Source organism: Vanessa atalanta, chromosome 20 (genome assembly GCF_905147765.1).
Source record: "Vanessa atalanta chromosome 20, ilVanAtal1.2, whole genome shotgun sequence".
In the NCBI taxonomy this organism is placed as follows: domain Eukaryota; kingdom Metazoa; phylum Arthropoda; class Insecta; order Lepidoptera; family Nymphalidae; genus Vanessa; species Vanessa atalanta.
In genome coordinates, this window is record NC_061890.1 from 4,074,262 (window position 1) to 4,096,844 (window position 22,583).

General features: G+C 31.0%; 5 protein-coding genes across 5 annotated transcripts; 3 read left to right on the top strand and 2 right to left on the bottom strand.

The window, feature by feature from the left end:
- Positions 1-1,230: 1,230 nt before the first annotated feature.
- On the bottom strand, positions 1,231-5,295 carry LOC125071755 (probable ATP-dependent RNA helicase DDX55 homolog). The gene is made up of 6 exons (XM_047682117.1): positions 4,915-5,295; positions 4,497-4,691; positions 3,123-3,601; positions 2,469-2,709; positions 1,861-2,208; positions 1,231-1,487 (listed from the first exon to the last, which is right to left on the bottom strand). The coding sequence occupies exons 1-6, from the start codon at positions 5,209-5,211 to the stop codon at positions 1,248-1,250; spliced, it is 1,800 nt and encodes a 599-aa protein (XP_047538073.1). The 5' UTR covers positions 5,212-5,295; the 3' UTR covers positions 1,231-1,247.
- A 1,370-nt stretch (positions 5,296-6,665) lies between these two features.
- Positions 6,666-10,463, top strand: LOC125071999 (transmembrane protein 134). Its single transcript, XM_047682460.1, has 2 exons — positions 6,666-6,915; positions 7,960-10,463. The coding sequence occupies exons 1-2, from the start codon at positions 6,764-6,766 to the stop codon at positions 8,300-8,302; spliced, it is 495 nt and encodes a 164-aa protein (XP_047538416.1). The 5' UTR covers positions 6,666-6,763; the 3' UTR covers positions 8,303-10,463.
- A 731-nt stretch (positions 10,464-11,194) lies between these two features.
- On the bottom strand, positions 11,195-11,773 carry LOC125071910 (translation machinery-associated protein 16 homolog). Its single transcript, XM_047682339.1, has one exon. It carries the CDS (start codon positions 11,718-11,720, stop codon positions 11,235-11,237), a length of 486 nt encoding a protein of 161 aa, XP_047538295.1. The 5' UTR covers positions 11,721-11,773; the 3' UTR covers positions 11,195-11,234.
- Positions 11,774-12,338: 565 nt separating this feature from the next.
- Positions 12,339-16,040, top strand: LOC125071958 (RNA polymerase II-associated protein 1). The gene has a single exon (XM_047682408.1). The coding sequence runs from the start codon at positions 12,426-12,428 to the stop codon at positions 16,008-16,010; it is 3,585 nt and encodes a 1,194-aa protein (XP_047538364.1). The 5' UTR covers positions 12,339-12,425; the 3' UTR covers positions 16,011-16,040.
- Positions 16,041-16,939: 899 nt separating this feature from the next.
- On the top strand, positions 16,940-22,474 carry LOC125071798 (cell division control protein 45 homolog). The gene is made up of 10 exons (XM_047682182.1): positions 16,940-17,096; positions 17,171-17,461; positions 17,559-17,636; positions 17,802-17,933; positions 19,064-19,261; positions 19,355-19,512; positions 19,643-19,844; positions 20,091-20,285; positions 21,142-21,314; positions 21,826-22,474. Exons 1-10 carry the CDS (start codon positions 17,046-17,048, stop codon positions 21,965-21,967), a joined length of 1,620 nt encoding a protein of 539 aa, XP_047538138.1. The 5' UTR covers positions 16,940-17,045; the 3' UTR covers positions 21,968-22,474.
- Positions 22,475-22,583: the final 109 nt, after the last annotated feature.

Here is a 22,583-nt window from a genome sequence, read left to right on the forward strand (position 1 = left end):
TATTTCCCTTTCCCTTAATATCTTAGTAACTATCTTTTGCAGTCCAGTTAATTTGTAAATATATATAAAATAAATACAATGACTAGCCTAATACTGTCAATATATGGCTAGTACAATTTAATACACGAGAACAGGCATTCAAAATATAAGGACGAAAAGACCATAAAAAATTAAATCACTCACAATCTCAATGAATAAATGAGGAATAAATGTCGATGACCTTTTCGAATGTGCGATTTAAGGGCGACAATTATTAATTTAGCAATATTTGATTCATATTGGCTTTTGCATAGATATATTTTGTATTGGAAAACACATCTTAATACTAACCAAGGGAGATTATAGCCTATTAGTAAGTAGTAGTAAAATAAAATGATAAGTATATAAGAATACTTTGAGACCAAGATGGGAACCCAGTGGTAAACTGGAATTGGTAACACTGTTTGAAATAATATATCCTGAACGTCTGATCCATCTCAATAGCTATGAAATTCAAATTCCTTTCTATTGCATGATTATCGCATTTTAGGGGTTGATCAGGTGTGAGGTATAAACAGCTGTCGTAGCCCTTCTCTGTCTGTTAGCTTGCTCTATAGCAAATATCATTAAATTCGGTTTAGTGGTCGTGAAAAAGACAGGCAGACAAAGTTACTTTTGCATTTAAAATATTAGTATAGACTAGCTGTGCCCGCAACTTCGTGAGCGTTTAAATTTAACAAAAAAGTTTTTATTGTACTCTTAGTTACTCCTTATTATATTAGCTTTCTGCCAGTGAAAGTCCCGTCAAAATCGGTCTAGCCGTTCCAGAGATTAGCCGGAACAGACAGACAAAAATTGAAAAATAGTTATTTTGGTATATGTACCGTGTAAAAATACAAATGCAATTAATAAAAAGCGGTTATTTTAATATTACAAAGAGATACTCCAATTTTGTTACATATATGTAATATATAGATAAAATATCAAAGTACGCTACTATCACAGAGTTCTAGTCTCTTTATTAAATAAAATATTGTATAATCTGTACAAACTAATGGTTCAATTCTAAATAAAAACACTGGTAATTATAATTATATAAAATCATTTTAATATTAATAAATTGCACCCGTGAGGAGGCGGGGGCAGGTCGCTACTAAACATAAGATGATCAAAGAGGTCATTTTAGAGGTTGGAGGCAGAGTAATGTGAGGCAAATCCTCTATTTCATATCTCAATAAAGAAAAACAAATATTAAAATCATAATATATTTATTTATCTACATCGAAAGCTTGATCAAACTGTTCTTTAGTAATTTTCCTCTTTTTGAGCTTCTTGATCAAAGCCACATCGGCCGCTAGTTCGTTTAATTCTTCTTGCGTTACTGCCTTTCTTTTCTTAACATTTTTACCTTCCTCTTTGTGTTTCTTTTTCAACTCTTTCCGCTTTATTCTTTTCTCTTTATTCTCGAGTTTATTTTGTTTTGCTAATTCCCATGGCTGCGTTTTTAGCTGGAATTAAGTTATTGTAAACTATTAATCTGCTCATGACGGTTTATTTTTTAATCATTTATGTACATACGTTAAAACGATGCTGTGTATACTAGGCATAAAGATAATTTCTTATGCAATTAAAGATGTAAAATAAAAATACATATTATAAATCCATGCAAAATGACTTCACCAAAAACACATCTAAATAATAGGATTAAGATATTTTGTTGCGGTTAACCCGATTCAATTTGGTATCAGTAGGTTCTAGGAAGCCTACACAAGTCATAGACTTTATACTCTTATAAGCCTAGACAAGAGGAGCCGATAAGCGCTCCGAAATAAAACGTTCAAAAGACACACACTCTGCCACGAGAAACAAAAAACTGCTTACCATTTTCTTTTTCTTCTTAGACGGCCACGTGCCCGTATTTTTATATTCTTCTAACTTCTGCAAGCGACTTGCTTCTTTCTGTTTGTCTTTGTACGGTATGCTATTGTAATCTATCTTATCCTTTGGCCCAACGAATTGTTTCTTATGCTCTTCCTTTATCTCCGGCATTATTGGCAGTTTCAGTAGACCATAGCTGGTGGCTATATGGCCTAGGGGTAGTTCTTTTAATCGTAGAAGGAGGTTACATTCGTGTTTGGAATACGCTCTTATGTGTGAAACGAAGGCGCGTTGTCCTTTGTCCAGAACCGCTCTGTCACGCATCTGTTGTTCGTGAAGTATGGACAGTACCTAAAGTAATTTAATAAACTTAAAATTAATTAAAATATCTCGTAACGAAGACCTTCGCTTTCAACCTCTACGTCATATTTTTTTAAACAAAAAATAATATAATCAGTTTAAGGTCATCGAAACCCGCGCTGAGCTTACAGGTTGCAGTTGCCTGCCTACCTGTTACAAATTTCTGTCTCCGACACAGCAAAGCAAGTTGTTTGCACGTAAATATGTTGTAAGAAAAATCAAAAACATATTTCAGTGAGAGAAATAGCTACTTTATCTCTTAGCTTCTGCGTGATCTTGATCTCGTCGGTGGAGCTCCTCCAATCGACGAGCTCCACGCGCTGGTTGGCGCGGATAAAAGGCACGTAGGCGTCCTCCGCCGGCAGCAGCGGCAACAGCGAGCAACCGCTCGCCCCCCCGCGAGCCGTGCGCCCCGCGCGGTGCACGAGCGCCGCCGGGCTGCTGGGCGGCTCCCATTGCAACACCCACTGCACCTCGGGGATGTCGAGCCCCCTGCAAGCATTCCCCTTCACTTACTACGCTATCGGGCTATTGAGCCAATTTTGTGTCAGTAAACTGTCCGATCTTTGGAAACACAAACGCGTTATCCGAATATTGAATAATTGCTATGATCGGAAATTAAACATACGATCGTTACTTCCTAAAAAATCTCATAATGCTGTCTTGTTTGCGACATCATACATAGATATCCAAACGAGTATACCGATCAAGACTCAATAAATCAATAATAATCATCCCATACATATTTTTCCAGATATAAAGGTACGTAAAGGTTCATTGAAATTGTAACTAAAATTAACATGAATTAATTAAATGCATGTTATACCTAACAACCAGATTTGTAATTGTAGTCTTAACTGGAAAATTATGATAAAATATGACGTGAGTGTTTTGCGCAAAATTACCTTGCCATTAAGTCCGTACATAGTAAGATTGTTTTCTCAGCAGCCCTAAATTTTTCCAGTATCTTATTTCGTTTTAATTTCATTTTCCCATGTATGAAGAATATCTTCAAGTCGGGTAGGAGTGCTGGAAGTACATCCGCCCAGTAATCGACACACGCGCAAGTTGGTAGAAAGAAAAGCCCTTTCGAAATCTCTCGGTTTCTAATAAAATTAAGAAGAAATAAAAATTTATCTTCCGGCTGCACTATTACATAATAATTTTCTAATGCAATGGGAGTACTGATCGAAGATTTTTCCTTGACGCTAATTAAAACGGGGTTTCTTAGACCAGCTCTGACTAGATCTTGGAGTTCTTTCGTCTGTGTTGCGGAAAAAAGACCGGTACGTCGTTGACGGGGCAAGTATTGCAATATAGTTGTAAGCGTAGCGCTGAAGCCTAAGTCTAGAAGACGATCTGCTTCATCGAGAACGAGAAAATCCTAAAAATTAAAAAAAAATTAGCTTCTCCATTAAAATCCAAAGAACACAGTGTTTATAACATCTACAATAATGTAAATTTTCCCTTTATAACAAATACAGCAAAATGTCTGGGTTCGTAAACACAATTTTTGTCAATCATATCATTAAATTTATGGTTCATTTAGAAGAAAAACTTCACTTTTAGCAAAAAAAAAAATCGTTATTTTACTATAACTAATAGACAAGCATAGCTAAATGTTTCATAATTGAAAAAATATCATTTGAAGCACAATCTATGACTTTTCTTCACTATGGTGAATCTAAATGTTAAATCTTTCAATATCATTACATTATATTTGATAGTAAGTGGAGTCCAAACATTAACCACCATGCAATAGTGAAAGGATGTCCTAATGTATAGCATGATGCAGTATATATAGTTTTACAATAGACAACCAAAGTATGTCCTTTGTTGATTACAACACATGGGGAATTGTAATGTAATATTTTATATGTATAGTATATGTAGTATAGCACATGTTGATGATTGTAAATAACAATCAACGTTAAAGAAAAAAGTCAATACACTATATAATCTAGTATTTGTTTACTTTTCCTAATCAATATTTGTATTGACTATCAAGAAGTAGATGTAGTAGATGTAGAAAATCATAAAGTAAAATCTGCTTTTGATTGTATACTGTATGCATGGAATATTCATGGTATACTTTTAGCATTCAAGTAATTTAATTTTTATATAATATACTTTCATAATAATTTGAATTATAAAAATAGATAAGGGAAAGAATAAAATCTTAAAATCATTAAATTTAAGACACACAATACCTTCAGAACAGGTGTAAGAAAAGATTAATATATATTTAGTATTATTTTTATTTGATAGAATGTATGTACCAGGTCTTTGAGTCGTCCAGGTAAATTAAGATATTTTCTCTCCGCTAATAAATCTTGGAATCGCCCAGGAGTGCAAACTACTATCTGGGCACCTTTCTTCATACTCTCCGCATCTACTTCTATGGGTCTGCCCCCGACAAGCAGAGATAACGTAAAATGCTCTAACTCGGGCTCTTTTTGAAATTCTTCTATCACCTGGATGTAAAATAAATATTATATTACATAATGGCAATAAATTCAACAAAAACGATTTTAGAAAACTAAATTTAGTTAGATTAGTTAAAGATAACAGTGCTTGAATGGTTATTTTAATTTAAAACAAAAGTAACAGTTATTGCGGGAGTTTGAAAAATGTAACAGTATCATAAACACAAGTAGGAAGAATTATATTAAAAAGAAATAATATGATAAATGTTACCCTAAAGATTTGTGTAGCTAATTCTCTTGTAGGTGATATTACAACAGCATAAACAAAATCTTTACGGAGAGGTGCTTCTTTTTCTCGTTTAAGTAACATCTCCAGCATAGGAACAACGAACGCTAGCGTTTTACCGGAACCAGTTACAGCTTCTGCGACTACATCTTTGCATGACAAAATAAGAGGAATAACTGCCGCTTGTATGGGTGTCATTGTCTTAAATCCCTGCTTATTAATGCAATTTAACACTGGTGGTGATAAAGCAGGTGTAACTTTACACCATTCCTTAATAACCATTTTGATTTTTCAAGTTTTACCATTAAAATTAAAAAATAATAACACTAATTTCCGCTAATAGTCCACATGAGTGTGACATTCAATCATTTTAGACATGTGTTCGTTGACATTTAACTTCAACTTCATTTTGACACCAGCTCATACGTTCGGAAGCTCTATCAAATTATTGTCTTAGTGGTAAAAAATTGTATGCAGCGGCCACATCTACTTTTCACAGTTTTACTTAATTATATTATATTATATATATAGAAATAAGCAGATATGTTACTAGCTTGTACGAACTGGACGCAGGGAAATAATTATCAGGATTTGATAAATCAGTCTATTTTGAGATAAATTCAAATTACTTTTACAACGTTGCTTACTAAAAAATATCAAACTTCGCTCAATTCACCCGTCATTTATCTCACTTTACTCTAGTATTAAGTATCGTAACGATAAACATAATTATATTGAATTTTTTATCTTATTACATTACAGAATAATAAAGACAGCCGTGAAATAATCAAATAACCATTTATCTAGTTTAAAATTAAGTATGATGTTTATATTTAAAAAGAGCATTGCATATACCTACTACGTAAAATACTTAAAAAACTATGTAAAACATCTAAACCAAAAATACAGTGATTGTTTGAACTGCGTGAAGTCTGCACCCACTACTTGTAAGTACTTGTACAAACACTAGCTATCTTTTTTTCGTATTAGTTTCAATACGCCATCTCTTACGTACAACACAGAAATGTAGTGAAAGTAATCTAAAATATTCTGTAGGAGTGGTACCGCTATTTATGGAACATATTTTAGTTTTTGTTATTGTTATAGTGGAATATACTCATTTGAAAATCTTTGGTTTTACTTAAATATTAATGTCTTAAAAAATAAAAATAATAAAGCAATCTACTAGAAAGCTAAACTATAGCGATCTTTCAATAATCTGAAATATTTGAACTAAAAAAATTTGAAGTTTTCCCAATACCATGGTAAAGACATCTAATTATGTTTCTTCGACTGTACCTGAACTTATACTATTGTAATGGATTATAAAATAAAAATAGTGTAATATTAAACAATAAGAACATTTTTTTTATTTCAACTTTTAGTGGACCTCGATATTTGGACATTATCAACGAATGTCTTCTTCACTTTTCGTAGATAATATCGAGCTCCATCGAATAAAAATAAAAACATGGTAAATATCCCGTTTTAAATACTTGTAGTAATATAAATAAACATATTAATTTAAAATCTTATATTAGCAAGAGTGTTGGTAAAGCATTATAACAACAAAAAAAAATGAAGTTATTTACGTTAGTAATAAATACTGAATATGGGTTTGTACTCAAGAAATATTTGCATATATGCACATTTTTTTATAAAATCAAAACACAAAACAATTTAATTAAAATGAATCTTTTCGAACATAAATAATCAATAATCAATATGGCGCATGTTGATATGATAAATTGACAGCTGTGTTTTGTCTTTGTACTTAATGTACAACATTGTTATGTTTTTTATATCTCCAGCTCGTTAAAAGATAAATTTAAAAATGACTAGACCATTCGGCAACAGTGATAAACGTTTCTCAATCGACGATGCCTTCGAAGAGGAGACTGATGAAGCAATAAAAGTATACGGTGCAACGGGCGATAGGTCTCCTTTACAGAATAAATTTAAGAATGGAGGCGATTTTCTGTCTAGGTAAGTATATATTTATTCATATTATAATTTTCTTAGTGGATTAAATTTTAAATATAATTTGAAAAATATGTAAAACGTGCCTGAAATAAACATGATGTTCGTGACCTTTGTGAGTCATATTCTTAGTGGGGCAAAGGCTTTTGAACTATAGCGAGCCGTTATTAGCGCCCCATAGACCTGGTTCGCTTAATAATTATCCTAATGGCGCTAAATAATTACTAATTTGAAACAGTACATTGGCTTGTACGACGTTCCTATAATATTTATCTTATATTATCTGATAATCTTAAGTAGATACATAATGTTAAAATAAACAATATAAATATAAATGTATTTCTTTTTAACCTTGATAATTAAATACTATGTGACGCATATAAGGAAGCCTCTTAATATGCAGAGAATGTTTGTTATATAAATAGAATAATAAGGTGAGAGAGGTGCATGCAACATCATCAATTATTTTATTTATATTGACACATTTGTTTGTTAAGATTATACTTATATAAATGTTATATAGAAAGATTAAACAAGTAATCATCTTAAAAAAAAGAAATCTCAACAGACTAAAAATTAAGTTATCTTGAATATATACTCGGCTATGTGATTATTTTTTAATTTAAATATATAATAAATATATAATAAATGGAAGCTACAAACATTATTCTGTTTTATGTACAATTTTACACAATATATAAAATAGTATAAAATTTTCATACATAAATTATCATACAGAAACAAAAAATATTTATTTGCTTACTTAAATAATTATTTTTGTATTAAAAACAAGTAGATATAATAGATAGAAAATGCATAGAATTTGATGATCCATTCCCAATAGGTCTTAAATGAAATTTGAGAGATGAGGAGGCCTTAGCATCAGTAGGTGAAACAAAATATTAATTACACATGCTATGTTTTCACTATTGAATGGACCATAAACTGTTTAACTAGTGTAACTGTATTTAAATCTGTTTGATTAAATTCAAATGTTTTGTGTGGCCTACTCAACATCATCTAATTTCATCATTGTTATTTTTATTCCAGTAAAACTTATAAATGCACTGAAGATACAACATCAAGGGACTCAGATTCACTTATTCACGAATATGTAGAAGCCACACAATCTCTTTACTGCTGGAATCATCCAAAAGTGAGAGAAAATTGGAAAACCGTCTGTGCAGCTGTCATACTCCTGCTCGTTGGAGTTGGACTCCTTGGCATGGGCGCATTTGCTGTTGCCGAACCCGAGAATGGCCTACAGGGTGCAGTCTTTTTTGTAGCTGGTTTGATATGCTTTGTGCCTGGAGCATATCATGTTGTCTACATATGGCTTGCTGCTCGAGGACAAAGAGGTTACGACTTTTATCACTTACCTCTGTTTACTTGATTCATTTTATGTGCATAAGGATCCTTTGTCTTAAGTTAAAAATTAAGCTTAGGAAAAATGAATTGATAAATTAATGGAATTATTTGCTCTCTAAATTATAGCTGCCTGAAACTTGTACATTAAAAATTATTCCTACTTCCACACTTACATCATATGAAAGGCATAACCTAAAATTAAAAAAATTTAAAATATATTTCATAACAAAATGATCTTGATAAATGGTAGTAGTAGGTAATATAACTCTAAAAAATATTGAGTATATTTCAAAAATAAAAATTCAAAATTGAGGATACAAATAGTATCACAATTACAATATTTTTTCAATTACATAAAAATATTTGATATAGTGATTTAAACTAGGAAATTTCAACAATAAATGCCATTTTGGAAAATATTGATATTCATTAAATATATATATATATATATCTTAATTATGTTTCAAAACTATCAAGTGCCTAGTTGTATTAGTAGATAAAATAAAAATAATGATACTAATCTTAAAAATAGGCAAGTTTTTTTAAATGTTTTTTTCTGGAATCATGCAAAAACTTCTAACTCAATTTATATGATTTTTTGTTAAATATATTTTAAGACATAATATGACAGCATAGTCTGAGAGAAATTTATCTATATACCATTTTTCATGTTAATGCTACAAAACCTGAATCAGATAATCTGATAATTTGTGTGGGAGAATTTATTCATGATATTTTATTTTCTGCCATAATGCTATTTTATACTTTTGCAATTAGAATGTGTATTTTTTATAATATTACAATTGTAATATAATACTTGGTCAAATCTGGTTTTTAAAACAAAGTCATGGGGTTTAAACTTAAACTCATGGGAAATTTGAATGTGTAGCTAGTATTTAAATAATATTGTTTTAGGCAACTGGCATAATAACTTATAAAACATTAGGCACATTTATTATCTGTGCAAATCGTCCAATATTTTACAATAGTTTTTTTATTTATTGAAAGTTTTATGAGATGTCCATTAAAAAAACATAAAAATAGTTTATTGATCTCTTCTATTATTATTTTAATTTTTAAGTAACCTTAAGGTATATTTGCCGAAATTTCAAACAATCATTTTTTTATATTTACAAATAGTAAATTAATTGATTGACCTTATTTCAACTAAAATTTAAAATTGCGGCATTTATCAGAGTAATCACTTTATTTCATAGACAAACCAAGTGTGATTTACAATTTTTTTATCTACTTTTTATTAAATGAACTCATCTTTAAATTACAATGAATATTATTTTTAAATAATTATAATGTTAAATTAAATTATAATAATTAAATTAACGTCAATATATAAAATATTACTTTATTAAAGTTATAATTTTCGATTGTATGACAAAACATGGAAAAACCTGAAAAAAATGGAATTAAAATTATGTTTTAAAGAATCTGATAATATTATATACATAAAAAAAAAATGTACATATTAATGAAATTTTAAAAATCAATTATATTCAGACAAAATAAAGGGTTACACTTTAATTTTGATTGTAAAAATATGTACAATTTCATTCTACTTTCAAATATACATTTTATAAATTTGAAGTCTGTGGGCCCCTGCAATTACAGGCAAAATGGCTAAAATAATTAATTAGATCTGGATATTGACTATATAAGGATAGATTACATTAGACTTCTCACATTACCAATGTCTTTAGGTAGAGATCATCAACAGACAATACAACAAATAATAATAAAAAAATAATATAAAATTAGGAAAAAAAGAGATTGGATTCAAATAAGAAAATTAAAATCAGAGTAACTAAAGTATTCACTATGGTTTGTATTTATGTACAAATGCTTTTACTATTGGTACAAGAGGTTTTATGTTAATTTACAGTAGGGAATAATAAAGTTTTATGAATATAATATTGATATCTTTCCCATTGCTGTGTATATGATAGGTATTAATTTATTAATAAAAAAGTACTTTGCCCTCTTGACATTTGAAATTAATTTTTTACAGCCTTAAGCACTAACAGAAGTATTGAATTGAATTTGTTGATTAAGAAACAAAAGAATTATTCTTATGCTTTTGTATAAATTTTATTAAAAGATTATGTATGTAATTTAAAATGTGTGCTACCACCATCACTTATTTCTATTTGTGTATAAATGCATAAAATAATTATTTTTATTCCTATAATTTTAATTCATATTGTATGCTGCGTATTGATTTGTAAAAAAATAATTTGTGCATTTATTAGTAAGATTTATACAAAAGACTAAACCATAAAAATCTGTTGAATAACTGAAAAAAATGATTCAAAGCAATTCAATTTGAAATGTAATCCAAATATATTAAAGTAATGTTTAAATTTGTTGTGTAGTAGATCTTAAATCTGCTGCCCTTTGTCAACATACAGATACATTTATATTTTATTATTAAATATTCTAAACTAAGAATTATTACATTTTGATCTTTGTTTCTATTTTGTTCAATTGGTATTTAATTGAATTTTATGTAAAACTTATTTGTAACAGTAGTTTTCCTAAGTCATTAAATAAGATTTGTTTATACCTATAACAGTTATAGTACCCAGTTACCCAAGCTGATCTGTTTTTGTGACTGATTTAGTATAGAATATCCCTATTATATTTCTCAATTGTTAATATTTTGTTCCTTGATCTTTCATGTCTAGTTTGATACTAGGATTATGTTTGTATTGATTAGTTAAAATTGTAAATATTAATATAATAAAATAGTAAAACCTTAAAAATATCTTGTTTCAATAATAATATTTGAGTGGTCATGACATGGATTTAAATGTTTTGTATCTACTACCTACCATCAGCATACTTCATAACAATTAAATTAAAAGCCCTTACTTCTATACAAAATATTTTATTAGCTTACAGAATTATATAATATGACAATTTTTATAATATAATAAATTATACTATACAAGATGTTTTCTAGCTATCCTTTTTAATTTAAAATTTTGCAAAAATCTCAATTCACCATTCCAATTTTTTAACACTTCCATTTGCTGTGCATTCATCAAGTCTGGCATTTCAAGACCACAAGTTTCAAACTCCTCAATGTCTCTTTTCTTCGTTATGTTTATTATGTCTTCCCGGCTTGCATGTTGCCGACTTTTTCTTTGGCCAATTGAGTTTTTCAAAGCTATCTGCTCAAGTTCCTCGTCAAAGCGCGCCAAATAGGTCTCAATCAATTTTAATGTCTGTTCCTTGTCTAAAATAACACAACCTTCAGGTATCCTTTCCTTGAACCACAAAATTTTCTCGCCGATTAAATTCTGTTTAACATGAGTGCCAATTTTGTTATTATTTTTCTTTTCGTTTTTCAACATTTTTTTGGCGAGTGATATTGTTTTTCTACTGTTGGGGTGTTTCAGTTTCTCTAAATTTTTTATTTTAGGCATTTTTTTAATCAAAATTAAAACGATTTTTTTTAAAACACGTGTGCACTAGTACTTGCCGACACAAACGTCTAAATGACAAAAATATGTCAAATTGACTTGACAGTTGACAACCATAACTTATACATTTGTCATTTATACATATCGCAATTGACACAAATAAAAACCAAATAAAAATTTATATATCGCGATTCACCAGTTTCCTCAGTCCTCAACTCGATGAAAAGTCATCGAACATTCGTGTATTCACGAGTGAACTTTCGCACTAATAGTGTGCTTTATTAATTATTTCTATTACAACTAACTAAACTAAACTAAACTAAACAATAAACGATAATTATATTTTTCAAATGTCGTCGAGTAGCGAAATGTTTTGCGAGCACGCTTTTTCAAATATCTATTATATACGGTTTGTTTTCCTGCTTTAAAACTTAACTTTTGAACAACTGAAAATTAAATATATTTTTTTTAATTTAATTTATTTTTATGTATTTCTACATTGTCTGTGTAATTTATCGACAAGAAATGTCATCCTATAGGTAATTAACTCGGTATATATGTATTATCTATGAATAAACTTAACAAACGTCAAACGCAGTTAGATATCTGACATTAGTCATATATGACACATTCAAAATAACCAACAAAAACAAGTACATTTCTTGTTTTCATAAGTGATATTAATTATTGATTCTTTACAGGAGAACTATGATAAGGCGACCTAAACCAGGTGAGGATGAAGAAGACATATTACGTATGCAGGAAGAGTTTCTTAAAGATAAAAAGGTATTACCTTCAGCTCAAGTTGTGAATATAAGAAAAACAGAACAGCAGACCGTAAAACGACCGAGTCAAAGCACATCAACACGAAAACCATCAAAATATGCTCAATCTAAGGGGCTCACCAATGTTCCGGCATTGGTGAGCAAACGTCCACGTACCGACACTAGCAGTGGATCTATTGTAGGAGAAATATTAGAAAAGAATGTTTTAGAATCGCAAACAAAGCCCGAACAAGATGATGATAAAGTCTACTATCCGAAAATCATATCGTCCGTTCTAGGTCCTATAGTGGAAAAGAATTGTGATGATCTTTTTAACTTAGATTTTAAGCCAATGCCTCCTACCGGCTTCCCTTTAGTTACCAAACGAGATCCAAATTTAAAATGTAGTGAATTTTTAACTGCAATACAAAATAAGCACAAGGATATGCTGGAGAGTATGGATATAGATCCATTGTGCTCTAAATTTAATACAGAAAATTCAAAACCAATAAATGTTCCATTAAAGAGTTACACTATCTCAAGTAATGATGCAACAGTTATTCACAATGAAAATGTTAAAGTTTTGAAAGAAATGTCTGAGGATGAGATATTAAAGGAACAGCAAAAATTACTCTCTAGTTTAGACTCTAAATTAGTAGACTTTATTAAAAGCAAACGAAGGCCTACTAAAGAACATGAATCTGTTAAAACTGAAGTTGAACACGAAGAGAAAATGGATATTGAATCTTCATTTGAAAGAGATTCCTTCTGGGAAAATGATGTTTTGTCACACCCTCAAGTTAATAAATGGGTTAATTTTGAAAAGTTAGAAAAAGACAAGTTGGAATGGATGAAAGGAATAGATGAGAACAAAAAAGCTGATCCTGATCATCCATATGAAGCAAGATTTGATTTTACAGGCTATCTGCTCCCTTATAGTATGGAATACACAGATAAAACTAAACCTCTGTTTCATCATGGTGAAGAACCCCATAGACCAGGATATACACTTATGGAACTCTTTGAACTATCCAGATCCACAATCATACAGCAGAGAGCCACAGCTTTAAATACAATAGCAGGTATCCTCGAGTACCACAGCACAGGAATATACAAGGATATCATAAATATACCATTAAGCAAAATGTTTTTCATAATAAGAATTGCGATGGATGAAAACAAATTAATTCTTCTAGAACCTGCACTTAAAGCTATGAGAAACTTATTATTCAATCGAATAGATGAAGCCTGTCTTGATGCATTGATAGGGTTTGAGGAAGGCAATTATCAGCCATGTCTTGAAAATGACAAATCAGAAATTGAGGAAATGGAATCAACAGAATCCGAATTAAAAGATTTTCACTTAGCAGAAATAGATCTCATAGCTGCAGTTTTAAGATCTGACATTATACAAAGGCTATATTACATTCTAGAAAATGTCAGACCAAGTTTCAATTGTGTGCAGTATTCGATACAGATTTTAATTAGACTAGCCAGGGACTCCATAGAAACAGCAACTAAAATTATTGAAAGTGACCACCTAATGAAGAGCATTGTAACAAATTTTATACCTAACACAAGCATTAATTTTACATTTGATCCTAACATAATATACAATGGTAAGCCAATTTTGGCTGCTCTTAAGTTAATGAGAGTTCTATCATTGCAATCTAGAGAAATTGGAGCAATTCTCATATCAAAATATGATCTTCTAAAGCCCATATCAGAATATATAAATTCTGGGGTTGATGGGACTTATGGTTTGAGATTACAAATTGAAGCCTACAACATTGCATCAAATTTACTTTATTATGGTTTGGGTGTTGAAAATACTCAATCCTTATATCCACTCATTGTTAATACATTATACAAACACGTTCAAGGAACTGATGTTTTCTTTAGTTCCTCTGTTTTATCAGCAACTCACGCAGCTGTTGTTTTACAGTATGTAAATATGTTCTTAAAGTGTAATATGTTGAATGATGATAACTATAAACATCAAATATATCTCCTTCTTAAGGATGGAGTCCAAAAATGGTTAATGCAAACTGCTCATTTTGATAACTATACATGTGGACATTTACGATTGCTCTGCTCAGCTTTGGACTGCTGTAAAACAATCAAAATAAATGAAAAGATTACCATCAAATTCTTGAACAATACTTTAAGGATTTTGTCTGAATCAAAAGGATTTCAAATTATTATAGAGAATTTGAATTCCAGCTCAAACCTTTTATCAAATATTACAGAAAAGGATTTCAATAAATCCAAGAATCTTGTAAGCCTTGGAGGATCAATAATTGATTCAACTCAAAAAGTACTGCCTGTTTTGAGTATTGCGTCACCAATACCACTCTTGGTTTCACTATTTCAACTTTTGAATGTTGTTAATGATGGCGATATTGGTAAAGTGTATGTGAAAAAAGTTTTGAATTATTTGGATAAATTTTCCAAGAAAACTCCAAACTTAAAAAGCAATTGGTTTACCAGAATGGAAATAGAATTGATGTTTAACATTATTAAATTAGCTATACAGAGTAATGTAACTGAATCTTGCAAAGATCTTATTTACTCTGTGGCTAGTAAACTTTGTTACATACTAAGAGTTGATAAAAAAATTGAGCTAGAATATTTGTTTCATCACATTATATTCAACAAACAATGGTTCACAGCTGAGAGATTATTGAATCTTGTATCATTTTCAGAAGTTGATGGTTTAAGTAGAGCTCTTACTACTGTGGAAGATATAAGAATTTGTTACAGTAAAGTTGTGAGCACAATGCAACTAAACACAGGAGGGAATATTGTTTTGAAACAGTGGCAAGAGCCAGTGTTACCTAGAGACTGGATTTATTTACCTATACTATCTCTATATAGTAAAAGTCAAGAAATAAGAACCACCCCTGAAGTTGTTGGAGATCATGCAAATAAATTGAAGGAACAACAAGCAATAGAAAAGGAACTTATTATAAGATGCTGCTTAGAATGGATTTTGTTTAATGAAATTTGTTTTCCTGATTTGTTGGATGATATAGATGTCACAGATAGATATTGTAGAATAATGTGTGTTTATCTTAGTGATAACTCACTATTTTTAGAAGAAACAATCAGTGCTCTTTTAAAGAAATGTGTACAAATTATTTTTAAGAAAAGCAATGAGTTTAATTTTGACAAACAATTGATAGGTCTTAATAATTTCCAAGACCTCTATACTCAGTTTTTGGAACAATTCCAGTCTGTGAGTTATGGAGATTCTATATTTGCTGCTTGTGTTTTGGTTCCGCTTGCTCAGAGACATAATGTTAAATGGCGAAAACTTTTATGGTCAGAGTATGCAGGATGCTTAAGAGCTCTCGATTGCCCAGAGAGTTATTTATGCTACGAATTAAATGACTACCTGTATCCAGAAGAAACAGATGAATCACTTATAAAGTCTTATTTCAGAGCACTATCCAGCAATTTATTAAGACCTGGGACAATTGCTTATAAAATAGCCCAACATCATGTTGATAATTATAAGAAAAAATAGTGATTAAATAATAAATTTTGTAAGAAGTTATTAACAAGTTTTTGTTAACCACATTGTCACCAAAATAATCCTATAATTAAAAATAAATATAGCCTCTAGCAATAAACAATAATGTGTATTTTTTTACACATGTTACTATTTATATGGACTATATGGTGTGATTTAAAATATAATTTTTTTTTTTTTAATTTAATGATAGAATTCCCAATATGAAAAATTTGATTAATTTAAAATAATACCATTAATGTTTACATTGAATTACATAAAATGAAAATAATAAAGCTTTTTTTTATATAAATAGAGAAAAATTAACACATTGAAGCTCTTAATAATTAACAACTTACTTGGTGTCGACATCAAATATTGCTAAAATTATTATTTTGATTTAATTTTAAGTAAAAATAATCTTGACCAAAGCCTTATTAATTTTTAGAGACTTTAATTCTCGAATTACTAGAACCACAAAAAAAACTGATAAAGTATTCGTTGAATTCTTCATTGTACTTCGATTTCGAAGTCTGTCTTTTACACAGAAAGGCATCCTGTTTATTTTTCAGCTTAAACTTGTTTTTTCCCCATGTCAAATATTTAATCTCTGATTTTATCTTATATTGAATAAATCTAAATTTCAATAGGTACTAGGAAAATTGTTATTCCATATTTTTCATTTTAAGAATAATTAACATAATATTAAATTTGGTTAATCTGTACAAGCTTATTTACAATATTTGTAAAATGTGTTATGCTTATACTTACGCTTAATGCTTATGGAGATGGCTATCGAATGATGCAATTTTTGATAGTCACCTAATACCACAAGAATAATATTAATTATTACTTAACTACATTAAAAACGAACGCATTCAATACTTTTGGCGGGAAAGTGATAAGAAGCAAAATTATGACAGTTTAAACTGTGAAAGGCGAAGTTTGACAATTTTCTATTGTGTTTTGTGCAGGTGTTCTCTTACATTACATACATAAAATTATGATTTCATAGAATATTCTTATGGTTAAACGCCAAGTCTACTTAAAATGTTTATAGAAGATATTAGAAATGATTTTTATAACGTTCTTCTGGGAAACGTAATAATAAAAACTTTTTAAACAATAATTAATTTTGGATGGGTTAATGTGTTTATAAACTAAATTAATTTCAGAGAGTGCTTCTGCTAGTTCATTACGATGTTGACGCAGTTTGCGCCTGTAAGATATTGCAAGATTTGTTCAAGTGCGATAATATTTCCTATACATTAGTCCCCGTGGGGGGTATATCGGATCTTAAGACTGCCTATGACGAAAACAATGAGGAAATAAAATATGTAGTGCTGGTGAACTGTGGTGGAACCATAGACCTGGTGGATATACTTCAGCCAGAAGAAGATGTCGTTTTCTTTGTTCTTGATTCACATAAACCAACAGATATTTGCAATGTTTATAGTGACGGACAGGTATACTATTTATTTAAATTGTTACATTTACCTATTACAAATATAAGATTATTGTTTTTAAATAAGTAAACTAAGTCATGACGTTAATTGATTTCAGGTGAGACTCATCTATAAGGATGATGAAGAAAACATTCCAAACTTTGATGATATATTTAGAGATGATGAAGAGGATGAAGTGAGTAACAAGCATATTATTATAACAATAATTTAATATTGCAGAATACTACTTATAGAGTGACCTAACTATTAAAACTTGTAATGTATAATAGTATATTTTTGATTTTATTATATAATAACATCAATGGATTTGCACAGTGATAACACTACCTTTTTTTTACAGGCTGAATTTGAGTCAGAAGGTCGAGAAGGTATTGAAGCTGTGGTAGAGCGGCGTCGCGCTCGGAAGGCTTGGGAAGAGAGGCGGCATACACTCATGTTTAACTACACACAGTTCTCTTATTATGGCAAACCAGTATGTATAATATCATTATTACCTAAAAGAGGTTAAAAATAATTATCTCTCACTTTAATAGCAACAAAATGTTTATCATTTATCCAGGTATATATTAACTGTTAGATAAGAGAAATTATGTTGTATTTTTTAGTTTATGCTTACAATCTATATAAATGTTATCTATCAATATGTTAAATATACCAACTACAAACTAATTTTACTTACAGCCTAGTGCAGTTGGAAGAAATCTGTAATGGAGATAAGCTTTCTTTTTCATATTACAGTATGAAATAAGCAAATTTACATAAATATCTATAAATATAAAACAAAATAGTTTTCTGCCTCTTTTTGTACATTATCTTTTATTACATGTCTAACTCTGGCTAAACCTTAATAGATATTTATTGAAATGTAATATAAACTTCTAGTTCTTAAAAATACCTATAGATATGTTAGCTTTAGCTATCTTCTAAGGGTCACTTATAATTTAGTCATGGTTGGAAACCATAACAATAAAATATTTACCTAAGCAGCTTAAATTATCTATATTTAAATCTATAAACTGCATACAATTTTTATATTATATAAATATCTCATTTATGTCATACTTAAACTAATAAATAAATAACATATGTATTTCATTGCTGAGCGTGATATTTTCTTTATTAATAAATTACATGCAGTCCATTTTATATATAATTATTCAGTTTTTTTTACAAAAAATCAGTTAATTCCTACTAAATGGTAGGACCAATTTCAATGACTTTTTTTTGTGTGTTAACTGGCTTGAGTGAGTTTAGTGAAGCCTGAGTTCCAGGATTGTTGTTTGCAAAAAATAAATAAAATAAGAATAAATAAAAATTTCACCCACCCAAATTCTGGATGGCCAGCTTGTTTATTTTAAAATAAAATAAAAAGATTTGTTGTATTCCTATTACTATTATTTAATCACTTGATGGTTAGAAATAAATGAAATCATTAATTTGCAGAACAATAAGTAATTTCAAATTCTATTTTAAATTTAGATTACAAATACAGACTATAAATAAAGCAACCTAAACCATGTCTGAAAAACCTGAGTTTTGCTGTGCTTAGGAAGATAACCACGTTATTTATGAATATACCTAATATTTATGAGATTATTTCAGAGCGCATGCGTAGCCTTAGAGATAGCGGCACGTGCGTCGCGCTGCACAGCGGCGACACTGTGGAGCGCAGCCGTGGCTGCGGCGGCGCACGAGGCGTTGCACTACCGCTCGCCCGCTCGCTGTCTGCTGGACGCGGAGCCGCTGCATCGCTACGTGGCGGCCGCTCAGAGACACGCCGCTGACGACGACGCACATCGTGTAAGTTTCTACGGAAGTTGTAGTTGTAGTATAAAAAGAAAAAATAGTACCATTAAAAGTGTACCTGGGATAAAAATGTCGGTTATGGTGTAGGTGGCACGTGTGATAGTGGAGAAGGACGCGTGGTTGCCGCTGTATCGCTGGTGGTCGTTGGAGGCCGCGCTGAGTCACGCGGGCGCGCTAGCGCCGCACCTGCGCTTGCACGCACGCTCGGGAGCCGTGCGTCTGCGTCAGCTTCTGGCCGACATGGGGTCAGTGTTTGTGTAGAAACTATTACATATACCATTCTCATCTATTAGTCACTATCTTTCAATCGAATATGAAATATTATCACATACAAAAATGACATAATTTAAATTGCAATTGTTTCTAATTTTGCAGATTTCCATTGCAACAGGCTCGTCAAGCATACCGATCTATGGATGTAGAGCTCCGGAGATCTCTCCTCACAGCGCTAGAGTCGGCGGCTCCCAAGCACAAGCTGCCGGTACCGACGCGCGCCACGTTCCTGCTGCAGCGCCCCCACGCGCCGCCCGTCGCCGCTTTGGACACGGTCTACGCGATTATGGCACTCATTGAACATGTTTGTACCTTTATAAGATCTTTTTCTTATTCTAACTTTTATTTAAGATATTGATTATAGTAGTTTTAAAATATTGTATAATCATCAAACCAATCTGTACTGATTAGTTTTCTTAAACTTAAATATTTATTTGAAAAATTATACGTTTTTTTTTTGTAAAGTACTATTAAAATTCTGATATGTAATAATCTGGTAAGATATTGTGTAATTCGCAGTGAAGTCAAATTAAACTTTTGCTTTTTCTAGGAGACTATCCCTAGTGCAGAAGGTTTTCAACATGCTCTTGCAGCCCTTCAAGTATCTGGAGAAAATGAAGCCTTAAAGCAAGGAACGGCAGCAGCTCGGCGAGCATTGGAAGCCGTAGCCAGACTAGCTAACAGTATATTGTCTTCTAGAGGGCTGATGTTGGCTGGACCTTTCAACTATTTTATTGTGCAAGAGGTATAATTTGTAATATTATGAATGCGAAAGTTACGCTCTAATGTCTTAACTACTCAGTCATTCATCATGAAATTATGCATATACATGGTCATAGGTACAGAAAAGTACAGGTTGCAACTGAAAATTCAGTCACAGGCAAGCTTCGGACGGAGTATATATATATTATAGAATTAAAAGAAAAAGTTTTTATTGCACACAATAACCTAAAAAGAAAACTAAATATACATTAACTTAATTTTAACCAAAATATTCTTGTATTTTCTACCGAATTATATAATTTTTGGTTAATTTGCCTTCTGGTTCCTCTAGTTTAAAAGCATCCTCACTAAATATATATCTATAAGCAGCTTAATATTTATTTCGCATGATAGTTTCGTGAAAATGGTCATTAAATCCTCTAGTTTAAAAGGGTGATTATAACATTTAGCTTGAATATTTATTTAAAAATAATTTGATCATTTGCTGCTGGTGGATATGAATACTAGTTAAAACAACGGGATATCAATTTTTCACAGAGAATTAAAGATCTCTTTTAATAATAACTTATCTCTTATTCCCGTTTCATTGGTATACATATGCTCCAGTAATAAAACTAGTTTTTTTTAACGGATTTAATCGCGTATATTAATTATTTTATTTTAACATCCCGACGTTTCGAGCACTTTGCAGTGTTCGTGGTCACGGGCAGACTGAATCTAAGACAACATTATATGCTCCAGTATTTCATTCGACTAATGCAGGTTTCCTTACCCTGTTTTCACACAAATTAATCACATACAAAATCAAGTGCTCTGTAGTGGCTTGGTTTCTAACCAATCTTCATCAACCCCGGTAAAGTAATGAAGTTGCATTGCAGGGCAGTCCCGAGGCGGGATCGCTTCGCGGGCCGCTGTGGCTGCGAGAGGCGGCGCGCTGGGTGTCGCGCGCGGCGCCGGGCGCTCCCCGCGCACTGCTCGCCTCCGCACCGCACGCAGCCGCCAACTGTCTGCTGCTCGGCTTGCCACCGCGCTTCGACCACGAACCGCGCAAGTCAGTGTCTTCTCTTAATATATAGGATACTGTTATAAGACTGACTGCCTCGTTAGTCCAGTGGCTTGATGTAAGGCCACAGATCTCGAGGTTCTTTGTTCAACCCCTAAACCCCCTAGTCCGGCCGATAAAATGTTATTGGTTTTTACTGTCGAAAAATTCTCAGAAGAGCCCAAAGTTTAGAAGTTGGAAGTGTGTATACTACCGTGCCTCGAAAAGCCTTTGATCCTGAACTCTTTCGGTCGTGTCAGATTAGCCGTTTCATTGTTCACTATAATATGTCATAGTTAGATGAATAAATATTGTTAAATATTGAAAAAAAAAAACAATAATAATAACTTAATAATAAATTTAAGACGTTGAGAATATACTTATATATAAAATTTAAATATAAAAATGCAGAATATCAAACATTAACAACTTGTGTTGCATTTTCGTTAGGCATATAAATTATTGTTACTCAATTAATGTGAATACACAAAAATTTACCTAATTTTTATGATTTTTACAGTTTATTTGGTGCGGCGTTCGAACAAGCGGCAACTAAGAGCGGAGCATCAGTTTCGCTAGATCACGTGGACTCGTCCATCATCACGCTGCCTGTAACTCAACGAGCACAATTCCTAGACGCCCTCACGGCACTACTCGCTTGACAATGGCTACCAACTAACTACATAAATTTAAATGAAACAAGTCATGGTTTTGAACTAAATACCGCCTATATAGCATTATATACAGTTACACCATTCTACCTAAAACAAAACACATATCCCTTAGACCTAACAAATATATTAATATTCTAATCATACAAACAACTTTTTTAAAGGCTTAATATTGGGATTAGGATAATTAATTTGAAAAGTACAAGGATATTACACCAATTTTTCCCTAAAATAATACTCTTAAATTACTCATTTATATACAGATAATGAAATGTGTTGAATGAAAAAAATATGAATATATATGAGCAGATATTGAGTTGAACTTGTATGATTGTTGTAAAACCTTAATAATATATTGTAAAATCCCAATGCCGAGGTTATAATATTACTATTATTAATTAATGAAATCTAATGTCTATAGTAGAATTTTTAAGTTTTAGTTAAGTTAGATAATCATAATTGTAATCTAATTTAATTATTAATTGAATTGACCTTAAGTTTAAACATATGTCATTATTTATTTTTAATTGTTTAGAATTATGAAATAAACAGTTCTAATTTTTTATTTTATTTTATTTACAAATATTAACAAAAATCATATACTTTA